Source organism: Diabrotica undecimpunctata, chromosome 3 (genome assembly GCF_040954645.1).
Source record: "Diabrotica undecimpunctata isolate CICGRU chromosome 3, icDiaUnde3, whole genome shotgun sequence".
NCBI classification, from domain to species: domain Eukaryota; kingdom Metazoa; phylum Arthropoda; class Insecta; order Coleoptera; family Chrysomelidae; genus Diabrotica; species Diabrotica undecimpunctata.
The window spans coordinates 63,720,073-63,743,768 of record NC_092805.1 but is presented as its reverse complement, the minus strand read 5'-3'; the positions used below and the strand labels follow the sequence as shown (position 1 = coordinate 63,743,768).

The 23,696-nt window shown below is 30.9% G+C and overlaps 1 protein-coding gene across 4 annotated transcripts in view; it reads left to right on the top strand.

Annotated features, from left to right (window-relative positions):
* Positions 1 to 941: 941 nt before the first annotated feature.
* Positions 942 to 23,696, top strand: part of LOC140436865 (putative transmembrane ascorbate-dependent reductase CYB561 homolog) — a 66,114-nt gene continuing 43,359 nt past the window's right edge. Inside the window, exon 1 of one of the 4 annotated variants that reach the window (XM_072526014.1) lies at positions 942 to 1,215. Coding sequence is in view for 1 of the 4 variants with exons in the window: in XM_072526012.1 (XP_072382113.1) it covers positions 1,145 to 1,215 (71 nt within the window). In the remaining 3 variants the exon portion in view is untranslated. Of the gene's footprint in view, positions 1,216 to 1,353; positions 1,474 to 6,472; positions 6,816 to 23,696 lie in introns of those variants that run through there. The other 3 variants (XM_072526012.1, XM_072526013.1, XM_072526015.1) reach the window with 3 other exon arrangements.

The window sequence follows — 23,696 nt, the reverse complement described above, 5'->3', positions numbered from 1 at the left end:
TCTGAATTTTTTAATTTTTACTGGCACGAGGTTCTTGATGTATTTTTTTTTGGGGATATTTATTTTTAAACCGGGTAACATGGTGTTAATTTTGCCTAGGTCATCTCATATCAAAATTATATCATTAGCATAACTTGAGTCTTTCTTCATGGACACTTATCTCTTTATGTTTCCAATTAAGGGTTTTAAAAGCACGTTCTAGAGCAGCTATAAAAAGCTTTGGTGTTAGTTTGTCACCCTGTCTGACACCTCTTTTGAATTTTTATTTCGATATTGTTTTCGCGTAATTTTATTACGTTCGATACATTTTTATAAACATTGTATACTAATCTGGAGTACTGGCTATCAATGCGACTTTCATTTAATGCTTCAATTATTACTGATTCTTCTTCACTTACAAGAACTTTACTTACTGATTGGAAATCACTAATTTTACCACGCCATCGGACCCTTCAAACATATTGGCCGAAACGTACAGTTGAAAAGATTTGATGCTAAAACATGCAAAGAAAATTGCTGTTATTTTCTATATTAAAGAAGAAAAATAACAAATTCATAATTTTTACATTCAATTCAATAAAAATGTCTAAAAGCAAAATATTTCTGAAAAGCTTGGCAATGGCGCATCTAAAATTAAAGCAGGGAAACTCCTTCAAACTACGTCAGACGAGACGTCATCTATTTGGTATTTTTAGCAGCACCAACATAATTACAAAAATCCCTAGGCAGTGCGGCGCGTCTTTGATTCAATTTGAATAATGTTATTTTTCTACTTTTTAGCTTTCTGCATGAATTTATTTTGGCGCATTCAACTTTATAAGTTTAATTAAACTATACCTTTTAGACTAGCGGGAAAAGCTTTACTTTGATTATTTTTATGTGCTAATAATAGGCAACGGAAGCATTTGCCAATATTTTCTTTTATTTTAGGTTATAACTATAACTTTTGTGGTTTTGTGTTTTATACAATCTGTCATTGCTCATTGCTACGCTAGTATAATCTAAATATTTTAGGTGAAAAATCATGAATAATTTTAACATGACATGGAAATGGAAATGAAAATGCACTTTTAAAATTGTATGAACCATTGTTATCCTTTTTGCGGTTTGGGTGGGAGATATTATTGATTTTCCGACCTGTTGAATGTTTAGACGGCTAATGAGTTCAAGATCTCTTCTAGCGGAACTTGAAGAACAATCTGTTGGATTATTGGGGTATGTAAAACTTTTTTACGCATTCAAATATTTTAAATATAATTTGTTACAGTAATTTGTGAGCTTATCAACTTGGTATTTATCAAAAAATATTTATGTATATATGTAACTTTTGCCATGAAGCTGATAACATAACTTTTATGTTGTTTTTACATACAATTAGCTAACAGATGGATAACATTTGGTGTCTCTAATAGTCGGCTTTATGACTCCAATACTGTGTGTGTGTTTCATAATATTCTGCAAAAGTCTCTAGAGGTAACTGTGTTACATTATTTATTTGCATTAATTTTCCTAAAATTCAAGTATTTTTCAGATAGTTGAAATTCAGATTTTACTATATTTATTTTCACTGTCATTTTTAATATTTTTGAATTTAAGAAAATTTTTATTTGCATTTATACACCAAGATGATTATGGCTTTTAAAATAACTTGAACATTTTAACATCAAAGTCAAACATGTACCATAGAATTTGAATGAAGTTTTTCATTATTTTTTGTGTTTTCTATACACAAACTTAAGTTTGTATAATGCCTATCCCTAATACACTCTCTTTATGATTTTACCTTAGGTACAGTATTTTGAACTAAATTTTTTGTTTTTGCAATCTTTTCTTTATTTCCATCCAGAAATCTCAACTTTGTACCAACAACATGCTCTTGCACTTTGTGATTGCTAAAAACTACCATTCTTATTTTGTTTTTTTTGTATATTTTTCAAATCTGAGAGAATGGTTTAACTTAAGCTGTATCCAACTTTTTAGAGCTGCCATAATTGCCACGTTGGGATCCAACCTTCAATAGAAGACAGAACTTTAAGAAGAGGCTATTTTTCAGGCCAAAATGGTCTAAACTCTCCTGCTATGCATGTCGTTTGGATAAGTTCTTCCTTAGCCTTTACAAGATTATGATTATCTACATTAGTGATTACCATAAACTAATGTTTCATTCATTAGTCTTGATCTGACTTTGATTTTCTTTTATTTCCAATATGAGATTGAACAATACTGTGAGTAATGAATCAGTCAATGGATTTGTTCACATTAGAGATTACCATTACCTACATGAATCTATAAGAATAGCGTATTGGGACTCTAAAAACTTCACCTTAAAATCAAAGTCAAAAACATCAATACACAAAATTACAATACGCAATACAGAAAGTCCAAAATTCAGTATGTTGCTTATATAATTTTCAAATTGTTGTAAATAATAGGTAAACTGAAGATCTTAGAGCATAAAAAACTTTCAATTTTATTTTTTAAGAGTTCAAATAGATTAAGCTAAATATGGGTCTTTTAGCAATATTGAATAAATGGTTATAACTATTGCAATAAAAATTGTAAATGTCTAAAAATTTGTGACAATGAGGGCATCATAGTTGTCAATATGTGTGCCAAATTTCAGCTGGATCAGTTTAATAGTCTATGTAAAATGTCAATTGTTTATACCAGAGACGAATTATTTAAACAACTGTTCTTGCCCAAAAAAATGGTCCTAGTACATTTTACTAAAGTCTAATGAATTCTGGAAGGATTTATCAAAAAAAATATTATTTATTTAAAATTGTTGTTAAAAATGATTCTTTATTTTTCATTACATTTAATTTTAATAAGTTGATCTGGATAGGTGGTTTAAAAAAACGCATATTTAAAAAAACCTACAACCAATAGGATTCAAGATAATATTTTTTTTTTAATTCACATGATACTTCAGACGATATTATCAAACGAATTTCCTGCAAATGTACTACTCATTGCCAAATGGGTTGGTGTAGTTGCAAAAACGTGTAATTGTAATGAAAACTAATGAAGTTATTGTAAATGTTTATAACTATTAAAATGACTTTTTTTTAACATCATTTTTAACAACAATTGTGAAATAAATAATACATTTTTTGGATAAATCCTTAAAGTTGAAACCTTCAAGAATTCATTCCACTTTAGTAAAATATTCTAGGACCATTTTTTGGGCAAGAACAGTTGTTTAAATAATTCGTCTCTAAGATAAACAATTAACATTTTACATAAACTATTAAACCAATCCAGCTGAAATGTAGCACACATATTAACACCTATGATTCCCCCATTGTCACCAGTTTTTAGACATTTATAATTGTTACTACAATAGTTATAAACATTTATTCAATATTGCTAAAAGACCAGTATTTAGCTGAACTGTTTATCAATTTTAATTATCAAAAAATAAAATTGATAGTTTTTTTATGTTCCTAAATTTTCAGTTTACCAATTATTTATAAAATTAAATTTGAAAATTATATAAGCTTAATACTGAATTTTGGGCTTTTCCCATTATTTATAAAAAAACAATGCATATCTGGCAGTATCTTTTATGTATTTATCATTAGAAAGGCCCCCATTCATTGAAAACTTTCAGATATAAGTATGCTAAACTTTTTTACATGAAATACTTATTTTTTTTCGCTAAATCTGTCATATTTCATTTAGTAGATATATGCACCTCTAATATTCTGATTGAGAGCTTTATTATTTTTGCTATAATATTCAGATTAGTCAGCTGTTCATAATTTGTAGGAAGTAAAAGTTTGGTCTTAAAAATTCATGTTCTCTAAACAAATTTTTACATAATATATCCTAAAAGATTTTTTTGTATAATATAAACCATTTTTATGTAATGTAAGTAAATCAGTCACAGTAGACCATATTGTAACGCAACCTAGGCATTTCCAAAGTGGGAAAGCCACTTTAGTATTTTTCTATCTACAGCTTTAAATTCCAAATCAGAAAACACACACTAGCTTTTGTATTCCCTTGTCAATTCTCAAAGCATTGTCAATACAGCTTTAAGGTCAGAGTTAAATGTTAAAATGGTAGAATCGTTAACATGGTATTTTTCTTGTATAATTTCTGTTATAATAAACTGTTATATTTCATGGTAATAAACAATTTTAATTACAAGTGCTTTATATTTGACATTTCAAATTTCCACCTTTATCAAAACACTATTTTTTTGAGAATTATATATTTTGTATTTTTCAAACAATTTCTGAGGTGGAAATAGAAAGGTAATGTATAAACTATTTTTTTTTATTAAATTTTGGTTTACTCCCATAATCTGCAGTAGCTAATTAACATTCATTCTAGATATTTCCTTCATCACAGTAGCGCACCTAGAATTTGCCTCTGGGGGGGGGGGTTTGGTTGGTCACTAAAATTTTTTTTATGATGTTACCTCCATTTTGAGTCCTTAAAATGTGTAAGTAACAGTGTCGGAATAGGGTCCTGGGGGGGGGGGGGGGGGTGGGTGTAACCCCAAATTCCCCTCCTCGGTGCGCCACTGCCTCATCATCGTATCTGAATTTTATTTTATGGCTGTATCTTTTATTTTTAAATGTTCCTTGTTTTCTTTTCTGATGTTTTAGACATATTTTTCTGTGCAAGGTACTGGTGACATTGATCTTTTCTGGCCTTCAATGACAATGACAATGATGTTCCTTTAAATGATAGAAATGATAAAATATGATTTCATATTATCTCAACATTTTTACACAATTTATTTGATATTGTAGCTTTGCTATGTTTTTCAAAGAGAATTTTTGAGAGCACTTCACGTAAAAGTATCAGAGTATTCCGTGTGGTCATAAAAAATCTGTGTAATGTGTGATTTATACTATAAACAGTCATTATTATATTGCTACACCAAAGTCACGAATGTAGCTCATTACTAATCACTAATTGTATTAACTGAAGCTGTAATGCTAGCTAATTAGTTTAAACTTATGCTAAACATTGATCAGGTACTTAATGGTAGTGATAAGAGCCAACAAACATCCTGGTGTTCCTGGTCACAGTATATTGCTTTATAAAGAATTCTTTAGCAATATACTATGTCCTGGTTTTGTGCTTGGGATGGACCAGTACGATATATGCAGAACAATCGCGAAACTTCTAATGACTCACCAGCCACTGAGCCAGTAAGCCCGAGAACATCTTTTGTGCACCGATATAAACCGCATTTTTGGTATTGAAGGAAGATTTCATGTAACTTTCAAATATTTTCAATGCCCTTTTTAAGAGTGTTCTCTGTATTTAATTATTTCAGTATTTCAGTATTTTCTGTCATCCTTATAATCGGTATCTATTCTTCATTTTTCTGTTCCGCTATTTCTCTTGTCTTATTCCTTTTTTTCTCTTTGCTTTTAATATGTAGCAAATTTTGAAAACATTTTCTCAATTTACCTGTTGCTGCCTTATATTATTTCCGTTCATCTGCCAATATTTGATCTTTTTATCTTTATGATATCAAATTTCTGTACTTTTTTTTCTTAGCAATTTTAAGATTCCGTCAAATCATTTCTGATTCTCTTCATTGTTTGATGACTAATTTTGGCTAAGCATACTATCCTCTAGTTGTATTGTTTAAAAATGAGCTAACGTAATTCTTACCATTATTATTTAACTGTGTTTTCCATGCTACTCTCTTTAGATTTGCTGCTTTATTTCTTCATCTCACCAGGATATTTCGCTATTAGATAAACATTTCTTAAAAATGTTGTTCTTGTCATATTTGTGAGAACGAATTCTGGATTGAAGCAGTTGACTGGTTTGCTCGATATAGACACCTTCACAGTTAATACATGGTATCTCGTAAACAACATGTGATTGAGTTTTGGAGTTTGTGTTTTTAGTTTATTGAAATATTTATTTAAAAGGTTGTTGCCTTTGTTGGCCACTGTTATGTTATGTTTGGCTAAAAGATTTGTCAATTGTTGATAAACCTTTTATATATGGAAGACTTGTATAAGTAAACCACATGGTTTTAACTGTATTATTAATGCGATGTAAGGTGATATCCAGAAAATTTATTTTATTATTTTGTTCAATTTCTATAGTAAACTTTAGTTTTGGATGGTAACTGTTGAAATTATTTAAAATTTCGGTCATTTTATTTGTTGGAATAGCACAGATACAGTCATCGATATAGTGGTAGAAGAATGGTACATTAAAATATAAATGACTCATGACAGTTTCTTCTAAGTCTTCCAGAACCAGTTGGGCAATGACACTAGAAATACTTGCACCCATTGCACATCCATCCATTTTTTGGTATATTTCGTCTATATATAAAAAGTATGTTGAGTTTAACGTTAACTCTACATGTTTGGGAAAGTATACACTTTATTTCTTATTTTTACATTTAATATTTTTCTGTTACGGTACTGTAATGTGGTCTAATTCAATGCTATGTATTCTAACGACTTTCGTAAAATATATTACTTCCTGTAAAATCTGGTTGTCTCATGTATTATGTTTAAGTACGAAGAATTTGACTCCTTTTGTGTCGCCAATATAGAAACGTGTGTACGGTTTCGTATTACGGTCTCAATTACAACACAATAGAGTGATTTATTGGTGTACCCTCTTGGTATACAGACCACACGCAACGGTTAGGAGGGTGGTTTCTGACCGTCTTAAGTCTCAACTCAAGCCACTTCATCTCAAGACATCAAACGAAACGCACCAAGTTTGTTGGCTCTCGTGCCAGAGAGCTGCGTCGGCCGACGCCACGACGCAGTACCAACGAGATTTCCTTTGCTACGACATCAATATTTCAAAGGGTAAGTCTATATTCTTTGTACAGACAACAATAATGAGTAAGACCAGTTATTTTCCTAATTTATTGACAGTTATATTTGCTATTTTTCACTAATTGATTTACAAACAAACTATTTCATTTTTTATTATTATTATTTATCGAATATTATTTAACCAGCGACCTCATTAAGTTTTATACAAACATCCGGCTCGAAGGACCAAAATATGATTGGAATTTTTGCAATGGCATGTTAGTGTACTCTTTTATGTCATTCCACTTATTTTTAATGATGTCAGTGACAGTATATCGGGCAAACCAGTCAACTGCTTCAATCCAGAATTCGTTCTCACAAATATGACAAGAACAACGTCACTGCGCTCACAAAACATGAAAATGAGAAGAAGCATAAATTTGACTTGGAACACATCAAAATTTTAAAAACCAAACAAAAGAGGGAGATATACAAATCAATAGAAATAAAAAGAAATGCCAACGCAATAAATGACAAAAAAGATACACAAAACCTAAATAAAATATATTTCAGTTTGATTTAATAATAAATATAACACTCATATAAAAATAATTATACACTAATGACAGTAAACCATGAGATATCAGATATCAATTTTTATTTGTCACTTCATTAATACTAGAAAGTCGGAAAGGCCAATTTGGCCCCTGTTGCGATTTGAAGTTATTGTAGTTCTTTTATTTGACACAATAATAATTTCATATTTTATGACTTTTAATATTTTGATACAAAGTCTTATTTAACGCAAAAAAATATTGTTTACTAAATTTATTAAATGGATTTTCTAACAAACCTACTATAGAAGTCTGAAGGGACCAAACTGGCCCTGTATTAATTATTATCGTTTTCTCGGAAATTTGACGATTTCTTTTAACTTTCTGTCGGATAGTTAAAATTATGTTTATGTACGTTTATTCCTAGAAGGTATTTTGTTACATACTGTTTGTTCCTTGAAAGTATTTTGTTTATTGAGCGGTTTATTAGGTTCTGCTGACTCTCGTTTCTAGAATATTGAAACATTCGTTCAATTGTGAAAATTCAAGACGACTGTAAAGATGTCTCGTCGTGGAATATCAGAGCTTGAACTTCTTGAAGAAATACGAAAAATACAAGAAGATGTTTCAAGAGGTGAATCTGAATTTGCAGAAAATAATGAGTCAGACGATGAACAATACGTACCACCACAAAATAATGATTCAAATGACTCTGATGCTTCAGAGCAGTTAGAAAGTTTTATTGTACAGGACTCACCAATTTATGTAAACACTGCTTCTACAACCTAACAGCACGAGTCAGCTAATTTTATCGTGAATCCAAGTGCATCTAAGCCAAGTCACAAGAGAAAAAGAGACCAACAAGGAAAAACTTTTTCAATCGGAGACACCGAACAATCGAAAGACGGAACAACGTGAAAAGTTATTGATTCTGGATCAGTACCTGGTAAGATTATGATTTTTAGTATCTTCATATTCATTGAATGTTTGCTCATTACAGGACGCCGCGCTCAGCACAACATTTATCGAGAGGAATCAGGTCCTACGTCGTATGCAGGAACAATGAGTGAAGAACAATTGTGTGGTAAGTGCTTGGGATCTAATAATTAACGACAGCATGTTACGTCATATAAAAGAATGCACTATTGCAGAAGCACATCGATGTTTGAAAAATGACACATGGATTATAACTTTGGAAGAACTGGAGGCTGCCCTTGCTATTATGTACGCAAGACGAGTCTACGGCGCCAAAAATTTCCCAACCAACAGCTTGTGGTCAACAGTATGGGGTCCTCAGTTTTTTAGGCAAACTATGCCACGAGACAGATTCAAGGATATTATAAAATATCTCAGATTTGACATAAAGCAAGCGAGATCTGAACGATTGAAAACCGACAAATTTGCTCTAGCCTCTGCGGTTTGGAATGGATTTATAGAAAATAGTGCTTTATGGATTTTAGAAAAGCATTTGACAATGTCAATCATGAAAATTGATGGATATTCTGCGAAAGACAGGTTTTGACGACAAGGACATTCGAATTGTGGCAAACCTATACTGGGGTCAAACAGCAAAAGCAAAAATTGGCAACGAACTCACTGGAAGGGTTCAGATCAAAAAAGGTGTCCGTCAGGGGTGTATCTTATCCCCACTCCTATTCAATATTTATTCCGAGGAAATATTTAACAAATGTATGGAAAATGCAAATGAGGGCATAAAAATAAACGGCGAGTTAACGAACAATATAAGATATGCCGACGACACGGTGAGACTTGTCAGTACCATAGACGAATTACAACAGGTAATGGAAAGAGTTTATTCAGTTAGTGAGGAATACGGCCTGAGCCTCAACTTCAAGAACACAAAGTGGATGCTGATAAGCAAAAAACAACAACTTGCTTGACAATTACGGATAAGTAACATACTAATCGACCATGTAGAATCTGTGTACCTTGGCACCAACGTAAATGCAAAATGGGAACAGGCCACAGAAATTAAGGCGAGAATAGAACGAGCTAGAGCAGCATTTAACAATATGAAAAAGCTCCTTATAAGCAGGGGTTTGTCTCTTCCCCTAAAACTAGGTCTAGTTAAATGCTACATTTTTCCGATCTTACTATATGGTATGGAGGCCTGGACGCTGACAGAAACGCTCACGAGAAAACTAGAAGCATTCGAAATGTGGGTGTACCGACGCATTCTTCGTATATCCTGGACCGAAGATGTCACCAACATTGAGGTACTCCAAAGAATCGGAAAGGAGAAAGAAATCGTGAGCACAATCAAATAAAGAAAGCTTGAATATCTAGGCCAGATATTGAGACACGATAAGTACCGTCTACTGCAATTGATTGTCCAGAGGAAAGTAGACAGTAAGCGAGGGCCAGGCAGGAGAAGACACTCGTGGCTCCAAAATCTGCGGAAGTGGTTCGGGCTCACATCGGTCGAACTATTCAGAAGCGCCGCAAACAAAATCAGAATTGCCATGTTGATAGCCAACGTTCGCAACGAACAGGGCACTTGAAGAAGAAGAACAAAGAATAAAATCAAAAATGTTTTTTGATATTAACGATCTTACTTAAAAATTTAGTAGCTAATATTAAACTTTCACAGATTTCATACAACCTAAAGAAATTCTTAAGCCTTCAAAAATACTGTGTTAAGTTTAATAATACATTTCTGAGATATAGGTCTGAATAAAAACAAACCATAGTCTAAGTGAGATCTTATTAAAGCATTAAAGACTATTAAAAGGGTCCTAGGGCCTGCACCCCATCATACTCTGCAAATTGTACGTAATATATTAATATTTTCTTTGCTTTAACTAAAATATTGTCAACATGTTTGTCCAACTTCAGATAATTTTGAAAAATTATGCCTAAAAATTTAAATTGATCGTTCAATGGCATAATTGTGTTACTTAGTTTGATTTCTGGGGTAATAATTTTGCGTTTTCCCTTCGAAGACCATACAGCTCCACATTTGTCCATAGAGAGATAGGTCATGTTCTAACAACCATTCTTGTTCATTGTACAATGCCATATTAACTTTATTAACCATTTGTTTGTTAACTGATCCTTATAACATATAAAACCAAATCGTCAGCGTACCCATTAATATTTATATCCTTAGGAAGAATGGAAAATAGATCCAATATGTATATATTGAATAAAATTGTGTTTAAAGATAAATCTTTGGTTGCTACAGACGGGCCCAAAAAGTCACCGTTATTGGATCTAGTATATAAAAGCCCGTTAAAGTGGGTCCTTTAACGGTTTTAGGATGTTAAGAACATTAAATTTTTTTCAATCGCTAGGTAAGGGTTCTCCTTTAAGACATTTATTGTATATATTTAGGATTTGTTTGGCTTTTAGAGGAAGATGTTTTATCATTGAGTAAGAAATCTCATCAATTGCCGGGACAGAATTTCTTTTATTGGACAATGTAGTCTCAATTTCTGAAATTGAGAAAAGTTTAAATTCTTGGTTAGCATGAAGTAACCGGAATTAAGTATCAATAGAAACTGATGACGTATTATATATTCGTATGTAATATTGGATCCTTTATTTAATGTTTCACAAAATTGTTTAAATTTATTTTTCTTTTTTAATCTAAGGTTACTGTAGTTTGTGCAATTATATGTTTAACATACAAATAATTTTCTAGTGATGGTGATGAGTCAAATATATGTAAAGCTTCCTTACGTTTATTTACCCATAATGTACACTCTTCATCCCACCAGGGATTGAATGGTTTACCCTGTATCCTACAATTTTTATAAGGAATTAAAACATCTGCTGCTTTATTGATAACTGACATAAATTGTTGTTTGTAAATTATTTTATTTATTGAGAAATTTACTAAGTTGTTTAACATTTCAACATAAAAAAGATCCCAATCTGCTCTTGAAGAATTTCTCATTTTATAATTTTTCACAAAAGTTGTGTCTGTAAGTTCAATATCATTGATTTTTATGTATGTGGGAAAATGGTTACTATTAGCCAAGCCAGATTATTACTCACGATTGTTAAATCAACAGCACTGATATTATTGTTGGGAAGCTGAACCAAATTTGCTGAACCTCATTTAGGATGGTCAACTCATTATCAAATATAAAGTTAACTATTTGTTTACTACCTTTATTATTTAAACATTTATCCCAAATTGAATGATGAGAATTCATATCGCCCATAATAATTAATTTGTTTATGTCCAAGTTTTCTAACATGGAATTTAAAAAGGGCACTGATATTTCGTTATTTAAACTTGAATATATATTTATTAGGAATATGTCATAAATTTTTGTTAAAATATATTGGATTTTGTCTGAATTATATTTTTTAATAGTCTGAAATGAAATAGAGTTTTTAATACAGGTAGGCTATCCCACCATACCCATCATCCCCATCTTGTCTAATATAACAATGTGATAAAATTTTAGAGTAAAATTTAAATCTTTTTTAAGCCAAGTTTCATTAATAACCACGATATCTGGGCCTTCTTTAGAGACTAAATCTGTCAGAATATCCCTATTTGAATTGATACTTTTGATTTTCCATTGAATGATTTTTATTTTTGATTTTAGTATCATCCTAAGTTTTAATCTATTAATTACTATCTGAATATTTATCCAAGTCTATATAGGACCTAAGGTTAGAATGGCAAAGTACAAGTTTTTTAACCATATTTAAATTATCTGGTGAAATGTTAAGTAACCTTACTCTTCTTTTATTATTTGTATTTGATACTATCTGCTGAAGTGTCTTTTTCGAAGATTTGAAATTGTGTGTTCTTCTTTCTGATGGTGAAACGGTATTATGTTGAATCGTTTTATTATTAAGGGTTTTACTTTAGTACTATTACTCGGAAAGGACGGAAAATCTTTTGAGTTAAAAATGAATTTGTCTTTTTCTATGTAATTTTTGGGAATGTATTCACTAGTTTCAAAAAATGTTAAATTTTCATAAGACATGAGTTCTTTGATATTTTTTTGACGTAAATATTCCTAATACGTACGCGCTGTTGAAACATGTGGACATTTGTAAAAGAAATATTTCATAGTGCAATCATCGGTATGTTTAAGTTCACCACAATCCAAACATTTTTCTTTTGCTTTACAATTCGTTTTGGTGTGTCCAAATCTCAAACAATTGTAATGTTGTGTTACTGGGGAATGTAAACATTAACAAATTTTGGTAGATTATAAAAATTTATTGTTTTAGGCATTAAAACACCACTGAATGTAAATAAAACTGTACCTGTAGGTTCGTATGTAGTTGTATCCCCTTTGACTACTCTCCTGTTTAGCATTTAGAATTTTAATATCGCTGTTAGTAAAACAACATTCAATAAGTTCATTTTCATTTATTTCAACATCTATTTGACGTACAAATCCTTTACAAGATGTATAAATTTTGTTAGCTTCATCTAATAAATTTTTGTCATTAATGAATGTATTTGCAGATTGGTAACTATTAAAAATATCTCTCGCAATTTTTATATAATTAAAAGAACCAACTATAATATTATTTATATTTTTTGTTGACTCTATGAACACAAAAAACGGGCCAATATACTTTTCAGAATAAATATTAGCAATCGAATTTAATTTGTTATTTACATTTCGATCAAGGGGGTAACCCCCCTCCTCCTTATTTATATTAATGAATCAGTCAGTCAGAAATGTCAAATTTTTGGTAACAAAAAAAATTATTATTTTTGTCAAACTAAAATTCAAAATAATATTAAACCAAAGTACAATGCTCAAAATACCTGTAAAAATTACAAGGATAGGTTTTGTTCTATTTAGCACAAACACGCACCTCTTTTCTTCATTGACAGTAAGTACAACTCGTCAAGAATACCAATGTCTCTGAGTTTTGACAAGAATATAAATTTGGAGAGGAGGATCCGTCAGAAGCCCGAATATACTCAGTTTCATTTTGTTAGCAGAAGCAAACAGATTAGATGCATATCAATTACATTGGTGTACGACTTATTAATCCGGTACCGTTACAAAAATTAAAATCAAAAGTTCATCATAAAGTTTTGAGTAGTCAATCTCGTGAAATTATAGCAAATGCGATATATTTTATGAAACGAGAAGTGGAGGCCAAACATCTGATAATAGAACTAACGAAAATTCAAGAACTGTAAAGCAAATTTCAAAGGAAATGAGATCAGTTGAAGATGGTGAAAGTGATTCGTTCCATACACCTAATATTAAAAGACAAAAAAGTGCGATCAAAACTAAGTTGGATAATATGGATAAGGAAATTCTTCGGAGATTTGTAATAAATTTTCACCTCCACGAAAAAAAGTTCCTACGTTGAGAGGCATACACAGGAAATTTGTCAATGAAATTAATTACACAGGATCGTATGAAAGTTTACAGAAAGTATTACATAAAATTGGTTTCCGTTGGCGATAAACTCAGACAAAGAAAAAATTGCTTATGGAAAAACCTGACATCCAACAAAAAAGGATAGCTTTTTTGCGAAGTAATAAGAGGTACAGAAACGAAAATCGTGCTATAGTATACATGGACGAAACATACATCCACTCTTGTGACACATTAAATAAAAGTTGGAATGATGATTCTCACGATGGTTTGCGTAAGCTTATCTCTAAAGGATAGAGGTTAATAATAGTTCATGCAGGAGGAGAAATGAGGTTCATAAAAAATTCCTACTAAAAATTTAAAGCAAATTTAAAAACTGGTGATTACCATAGTCAGATGAACTTTCAAAATTATAAAAAGTGGCTAGTGGAAATGTTGATTCCGAACTTACCACCACAAAATGTATTAGTGGTTGATAATGCCCCATACAAAAATGTTCAAAGTGAAAAAAATATAACGACTGCATCAAAAAAAGATGAAATAAAAGGGTGGATAAGAAAGAGAAATATACCATTTACAGATGATATGTTAAGAGCCGAGCTATACACTTTAGCAAAATTTAATCAACCTTATCTTAAATCATATGAAATTGATAAACTTCTAGAGGAAAATGGAGATTCGGTATTAAGACTACCACCTTACAATCCCGAGTTAAACCCCAATTGAGTTAGTATTTGCATCCATGAAAAACTATTTTGTACAACGGAATGTAAGTTTTAACTTTAAAGATGTGGAGGTTTTATATGATCAATTTTTTGAGAAGTTTTCAGAGGATGAATGGAAATCACGGTGTGAAAATACCAAACAGGCAGAACAGTTTTTTATGAGAAAGTGATAATTAACTTAGATGATGATGATGACGACGACGATGACGCTGATAGTGATAGCGAAGATGGTCTAGAAGATACAGATTCGAGTTCCGATCCAGATATTTGAGGCATTGAACTATTGTAACGTTATTTTGTAAGTATACCGTTAGAATACGGATGTTATAGAGGAAAAAGTGAATGACTAAACAATTTATTTTATTTTTATATTTCAATATGATGTATACAATGCTAAAATGGTCATATAAAGAAAAGAAGATGGTCGACGGACAAGTAGTGAAGTGAGAATCTTCTGTATTATTTTGTTGGCTTATCAACAATATTTAAATTGTACTTTAGCTATCGTTATTCTTTTCTTTGTTCTTTTTCGATTTGTTATCCATCTTGGTAGTTTCAAAAGTAATCACTAGACCTCGGTTTTCAGCACGCTTATTCTAAAATATACCTGCTCTCTTTATATTATACTGAAAAAGTAATTAATATATTTGTTAATAAAGGACAACGTAAACATCATTACGGCTGTTTGCCATTTTTCGAGTGGCACACGTGAGGGTTAATCCGACGTCTTAAAAAAGTGTCTCATTGAGAAACTGATGTAAATCAAAATTTCATGCTAAGTACCTACCAATTTTGACATTTTCTTATCTACAGCTAATTATAAAATCTCATCTATAATCGTCAAAAAATCTCGTCAAAAAATAATTTGTTGTGTATTGGAAGCTAAACTGGTTTTTTAATTCAAAAATGAACTAGTTATGTTATTAATAAAATTCTGGTTTTGGAAGATTAACTTGATTATAAAATTTAATGACCATTTATATATTATAAATCTTTAATAATTGTGATTATTCTAACAGCCACTTTACTACTTTTCAAATTTGGAAGTTCCTGGAACTTCCAAATTTTTATATTACCTAACTACTTTTTCTTGTTTTGTTAAGGCCATACCTGGAATTCCCAAATTGCCTATTTTATTTCTATTTATTTCTTGTTCACTTCAAAACTATTTTTTACACTTTTTCAATTTACAATGAAATTTTTAATGACTGTCACTTTTCTAATAGCCTGTTTACTTTCTCTTGTTTTGTTAACTTTGTCTTTTGTTTTGTTGACATACCTAGAATTCCCGAATTACCTATTATATTTATTGCTTGGTTGCTTCAAAGCTACTTTGTCAATTTAGACAGAAATTTAATTAATGACCATTTATATATAAATCTTTAACGACTGTCACTTTTCTAACAGCCAGTTTACTTTCTCTTGTTTTGTTAAGGACACACCTAGAATTACTTCTCTATGTATTTCTTTGCAATTTTGTGCAATATCTGTATGTTAACTTTTTTATTGCTTTTAGTTTTCAAACATGTTAAATTATGTTTATATATATATATATATACATATATATATATATATATATATATATATATATATATATATATATATATATATATATATATATATATGTATATTTATGTTTTATACTACTACTAAAATTATATTTTGACTTGCTACAAACGTGCATTTTATATGTGTAACGTAATGAAATAAAATAAATCTAAATCTATTCTACTGTAGAAGCAAACAAAATTTGAAATGATTTTATTAATAATTTGATTTCATAATATCCATTTTTTACAATAAGTTTCATCTTTAAAAACAATAAAAATCGATAATTTTCCTCACATATTATTACGTGGAATAATTACTCCTAATTATTTAAATTTCAATACCTATTGAGATTAATTGACACTCCCCCGGTCGTATTTCCATAATAAAATAATTTTAAAATTCGAACGCATTTGCTATCTTCGTTACTCCGAATGCGTTGTCTGTTTATTTTTCGCATTGCTAGAGTTTAAACTGAAAGACAGCTAACATTGACGAAATGTAGCTCTTTACTGCCCGAACGACGACAGGGGAATCTTAAAAAAATGGTTTATGCTTTAATCATTGATTATAAACCACACATAGATACCTCACTCTTAGGGTAAAACCATTGATTATAAACCACACATAGATACCTCACTCTTAGGGTAAAACGAATTCAGTGTTAAACTCCGCCCACTTACACCTCTTTGCCCCTCACGCTTAAGTACTACCAGACTGTATGGTGGCGACATTAATTCAAATCTTTGCCAAGATTAAAAAATAAATTTGAGTTACCTGCTCCGGCCATTGTCTAGTGCAATAGATGACAATATAAGGATGGCATTCAGCATTTTCACAAATAATTTTAACGTGCTTGTAATCTATAATATTGAATTCCGATTTTACTTCAGGAAAAACGCTAAAAATTGATTAATGAAAACAGTAGAGGTTTTCTAAAAATTATTTATTTATCAATACAATACAAAAAAAAATAACAAAATATAAAATACATAATACAATTAGCAGTGATAAATTACATCTCATGTAAATTACTTTTTTGTAACTTTTCAAACAAATTAATTTCGAGAATTGATGCAAATTAAAATATTTCAAGCTAATATACAGAATTTATTTCCAGATTTAGTCTATTCACGATTTAACGAGATCTAACGAGTTACAAATGCAAAAGTGTTACGAAGGTTACAAGATTGCTGGAATATTTAGGTCACATTACCGAAAGTGCGAAATATGAGATATTAGGCTCATAATACAAGGTAAAATTAAGGGTAAAAGATCCATAGGTAGAAGAAGAATTTCCTGGCTGAAAAACTTAAGAGAGTGATATAGTTGCAGCTCAATAGATCTTTTCAGAGCAGCCGCCAATAAAGTACGGATAGCTGTGGTGATGGCCAACCTTCGATAGGAGAAGGAACTTCGACAAGAAGAAGAGGATATAAATTTTGTTCTGATAGTAACATTGTACTATAAAAAATTGACAATTTATCTAGAAATGGCAATATAGAAGTCAATTATATTCTGTACAAAATAAGAAATTGTATAGAGGTGAACTAAAATAAATATGATTTACTGTTCGATCGAATACTTTTTACATTTAAAAATTTTCTGAGGACTATCTGGAATTACGTCATCGAGCTTTTAAAAGCAAGTAGTATTGAGTACCAAATGCAATTTTAACTTTGACAAAATACCACAAAATACCAACGTTAAAAATGAATAATGCAAGTGCTTATCTTGATTAAATGACAGGGAATTTCCAACATATAAATAGTTGAGGGCCATCTGCCTAGGAACAATAGGTACAAGCTGATAAACGGACAGGATTAGAAAGTTTAAAGCATCACTAATTAGTTCATATTTCAAAACAAAGTAAATAAATAAAATTTTAGGAAAAAAAATATTTATTATTTCTTGTTCTCAAGAAGTACTTTCATTATTGACAATATCGAAACAATTTATTATTAAAAGTCGAGAACAATTAAAAACCACGTTCATATTTATATGAAAGTGCTATAAAAATAAAGGTATATTACTCTTGAGAAGAATTAATATTCTTTAACAAACTTGGTATACGACTCGTAATATTTGACATCTGATTCTTTCATTTTGAGTTTTAGGACATGCAAGTTTTTATCAATAATACATTTTTCCCTAAACTGAATAAAAAAGTTTTCCATATGATTCCAAGGTTTTAAGATATACTGATATTATAAAATACTTGTTAATATCTTATATTATATCTTGTTAATATCTTATTGTAGATAAAACACATACTTTTGATCTAGCATCATTCTCTTCCACGCATAAAACTAAAGAAAAATCAGCTATAATTAAGTAAAAACACATGTTATTTTTATGAACGCCCTAGACTCAGTACATTGATATAGTTTAGATTTACATGTATCAAAGATATAGTTAGAAAAAAGGCGTTTTCATATTTCTTTTAAGTACAATTTGTGATGTTTCTGGTTTGTTTACTTTTGTGGCTGTCAGTCTGTTGAATTTTTTGATGTTTATTTGTCAAATTTTTACATTTTGAAGTTTATTTACCTTTACTTTTATCGAAAATAAGTAATTTTCTGTGAATCTTTTCCCTTTTAGTTTTTTGTTTACTTTCATTAACGTTATACCACTGACAAGTTTTTAAAAGTTGATTTTTACCAAGAATTTTATAATTTTTCTTTTATGGTCTTCACAGCTTTCAAGCCAATTAGTAGTTAATAAAATATGCTTAGTCACATAGGTTTAAATTTTTTCAAAAACTATTATCTACTTTAAATAAATCAAAAGCCTCGTCAAACTTTTCTAACAATATTGTAGTAATAGTAACAAACAAATCTGATGGCCTCTGAAGAAACTTTATTTCTTCGTTTGCGCCATAATCTCTGAAAAGTAACATTAGTTCGTGTTTCTGTAATAGAATTTTATTGTCTTTTAGCAAATCTTCCTGGCATTTAATACAATTCAAATTCTTTATAATCTTATAGTAAATATAACCAGCGACATATGTAACAGCACACGTTTCTAAATTTGTTATGCTAGATTTGCTGGAATTTGCCGTGCTTAAAATTTGGTTGTCATTATTTTCCTTTTGCTTGTCTAAAGATTTTTCTACATGAACTGTTTGGGTTTCAATGGACTTGTCAGACATTGCGACGCTGGTTACTTCGTGGGTTAAATCTAAATTATCAGTTTGTACTATTTCACAATTTCCATTGTCTAAAGCAATTTTTAGTTTAATATTTGTATTATGCTTAATGGCAATTCTTAACTGACTAACACTAGGTGTTGGATTGGAACCACCCCTATTGCGCACAATCGAGAAAAAATTTTCTAGAGGATCTTGGTTCAGAAAAGATGTTAAAAGATATGACACATTATATTTTTGAAGTTCCTCCTACAAACATAAAACTGACAAAATTGTCCACTGAAAGCCGTGTAGACAGTGAATATTATTTCTCTCTTTCTGATTTTTTTCTTTAACTTAAACTTCTTTAAACTTTAATTTTTTTAAAATATTCTAAACCTGCTTTTAAGTTTTGAGTTGACTTGCTTAAAGTTGACATTGGCTTTCTGTTTGGATTACTATCACTACAATATTTGTTGTTAAGACCATCAAAAATATTATTTATAATTTTCAAAAATTCAGCAGTATGAGGAGCCGTTTTGGTGTGTAACTGCCCTACAGCTATAGCTGTTGATATTGCTGAGGTAACTGAGTTGGAAAAAATTTGTGCTGCTAATTTTACACGCATTTTTTGAAAATTATTAGGGTTTATATGAACGTCTGTTATTTTCACCATGCATCGTGCTCTCACATTGGTTCTATCGATATTGTATGTGTATTCAATATCTTGCCACGATATTTGTTTAGAATCGGCAAAAAACGTCAACTTTTTGTTAAGAAAATTATTTCTTAGACTTTTTAATAAGTGGGGTGTATCAAATACAGTGAAAATCCTCTGATTTCCTATTTCTATTGCAGGCTGATCCTTACATGCGCCTAACAGCTTAAATAAAGCTCTATTATTAGATGCTCGATCACACACTAACACTTTTGGTATATACCCAATGATGATGATGATGATACTAACAACGCATTCATATTAAAAAAATCTCTTTTGATTTAATTGTATAAAAAATATATAAATCACTCAATATCAACTGATTTTATATAAAATATATTTTAACAGTATTATTCTCATTGACAAAGCGCATTAGGAAAACATAAAAATATTTCCAAAGTTGAGTACTCACCTAAATCAGTTGCTAACTGTATAAATTTTAGAGGAACTGCATTTTTCCTTAATAATTTTCTTTGGCCACTTTGGTAAATATGTTCCACTGCAAAATGATGCTGGCAAATTACCCTCTGTTTCAAGTCACTGATATCCATCAATAAAATATCAATATTCCCGCAATTTCTTTGCCAAATTTTTGTGCGCTCTACGTCTTTCAGGGGAAATTTAAAGAAAGATATATTATTATTTGCTCCATCGTTTCTTTCAAAACATCCCGTCTAAACACACTTATGCGTTACAGAGGCCATTTTATTTAAAATCCTTTTTTTGATAAAATTCCGCTATAACTTCTCACAACACTAATCACAGATAATACACCTATAGGGTAAGTTCGGCCCTGACACTACTCCTATCTCCTCGCAAGTCAGAGAGTGTATGAGAAATCTCGATACGGTTTTCGAATGGCGCCATCTAGTTGTTGATACGTCTTTCGGTTACCACGAGGTGAGCTATCTAGGGTGTGGTTTATAATCAATGCTTTAATATACTTATCTTAAAATCTGAACTAATAGTAGCGCCCTCTATTACAAATACGCGGTTTAAATTTTAAATTGGTATTATAGATCATAAATGTCGTGATTACTTATTTTCCGTTTAACACTTTCCTGTAGACTCTTTTTTAAACTAAAAAAGAATTTGTTGTAATAATTTATTTCTGTTTATTTACATTTACTACATATAGAGATTTCTTAAATATTAGGCGTAACTATTTAGGCTCTTTTTTTTTCTTTATAATTTTGGTTAATATTTCTGTACAATTTTGAATCTTCAATTGATTTTACCATATTGAGATTAGGGATGAAGTTAGTACAATCCTCTACTTCTCGCAAACCCTCATTGGCATGCATAATTATTAAACATTTTGATTTTCAAACCTGTTCCGGTCCTTGATTTTAATTATGTTAATATCCGAAAAGATTCGTTCATATTTAACATTAGATACTGGAAGAGGTAGCATATGTTTGGCAAATCTATCTATCTTTATTTTATCGACACTTCTCTCGAAAAATGATCTATACTGAAATATTATTAACAGTTGGTATTCTAAGGCATTTAAAGAATTTACTGATAAATGTCGCTGTTTGTAAAATTACTAGAATCTACTAAAGATTATTTCCCTACTAAACATTTTAAATTTACGTCGAAAATCTACTAAACAAGTAGTTTTCTACTAAATATGGTCACATTGTGGGGAACCGTCTCTTGTCGTCTTTACTATTCTATTTGTTTTAGGAAAGGTATTAGGCTGCGTCCCCAAAGTCAGTTTAATATTTTAAACAAAGCTTGATGTTTATATATGGCGCTATCAGATTATAAACTTTGAGTTTGATAAAAAAATATTTCATTTTCTCCCTTCAATAGACAGACGCCTCCATTCGATGGGTACTTTATGAGACACGAGCCCCGTCTGTTTACGAGAGAATAATTTGTATTTTAGTTGTTTTTTGTTTTACGTGACCACCGTTTTTTTTATGTTTTCATTAAAGTAAATAAAGTCAAAGATAAGCCTAATGCTGTTATTATGTAATATAGAAGTAAACAATACGGTAAATATTTTGATCTTTTATTATAAACAAGATGAAATATCTTTAATGGGTGAAATATGTTGATAAAAAGATAAGAATATAATGAATGTTATATTTGTAATAATGTCTACAAAAAATGTCAATGTAAGCCATTTGGAAAGGTTTTTATGTATTTTATATAAAACATTGAAAATAACGTTCTAATGTAAATAATTACATTAGTTTGACATCATGCTCTCTTTTTGAAGCTGTCTTATTCGACAGAATACGAATTACACATTATCGGTAACTCGAAAGACTCTCAACTCCCTCAGGAGTAAGAGCAGGCTGAGTACACGCTCTTTCCATCGCTGTTGTTGACCTAAGGGGATAGGGATCTCGGTCAGTGGCCATAGATGTGCTCTATGGACACTTAGCTAGGAATAAATGCCTTTTAACTCATACAGATAATGTTTATTGCGGTAAATAAACAACAATCAAGGTACTAATACTAAGAATCTGTAATAAAAGATAATTATCTCCAGGTCTGGAAGCTGGAAGATAATTATATAAATTAGTCTTAAACTAAGAACCTGTAAATAAACTGGTTACTTTAAACAATAAAGATCAGTTTAAGATCAATTAAAAATATTCAAATTAGTAAATATAGAAAATGTCACTTGTCAAAAATTCCTGAAGTATGAAGGAATTGAGCTAGGAACTTGGGATAAAGTTAGGGATGTTTGTTATAGTGCCATTCGGGCTAATCAGCAATAAAAAGTACCAAAAGTACACAAACAAAATAGTTATAAACAAAATCCGAAAAAGTCGCTGAGACTTATAAAAATGTGGGGAAAATCAGAAGTTATTTTATATAGTATAAAATAGATATCCATAAATTGAGAAAATATTGCAAGTTATTTTATACCTGTAAGAGAATAAAATACCAAGAATCAAAGTTGAAAATAAATTACAAGTTTTTAGCAGTGTACCTGAAAGAGAGAATAAAACGCAATTTATAAGTTTTATTTATTTTTCAATTCTTTCTAAGGATATTAGCACCGCCCGGTGACTAGGTCCCGTGAAGTAGAGACTTAGCGGAATCCTGGAAGAGAAGAACTTCTTACACCACTTGTAAGATACCGAAATAATCAGATTTTGGACTAAGTCCAAAAGCACAGATTAAATCGGCGATAATTGCGACGCTCTTAAGGAAAATATTAGCAAATTCGACTAAGTCGAAAAGCAGAAACAAATCCCTCAAAAATGGCCGCTGTTGGTTTGGAAACAAACCGACGTTAAAGCTGAGAACGTGAGGTTCTGGATTTAAAATTGAGAGCGTTAGGCTCTGGATATGTAGAGAACGTTAGGTTCTAGGATAATAAAAACAGAGGCTCTGATAACTGAATCAATTAGAGGATCTCTAACATGCCAAGAAGGCTGGACCATCGGACTTATCCTGACCCGGTCTGGTGTCCTGGCCGTCGTGCATCTTTTTTATGCTAAAAAAAGTAGATCAAAATCCGTAACGGTCGTTTTGGCCTTCCCGTGATTGGACCTGCACGACGACCAATGCCCAATTTTCAGCATTATCATTGGCTGCAGCTCAGGTGCCTTTCGACCAACGATAATACAGAAAATGAGCAACAGACTCCTGAATTATGATTGGCTGCAATTACTGTTGCCATTTGACCAATCACAATTCAGCAGGCTGGGCGACAACATGCTATTTCGACTGCAGTTTAGTTTTTTAAATCATCATCATCCAGCTTCGAAAGTCCACTGCTGAACATAGGCCTCTTCCTTGTGTTTCCAACCCCGTCTATCTTGCGCCACTCTCATCCAGTTTTTATTTTGTCTTCTTAAATCGCCAACCAATCGTGTAGGTGGACGACCGACGCTTCTCTTGTCTTCTCTTGGTCTCCATTCCAATAACCTCTTTATCCATCGCTCATCCGTCA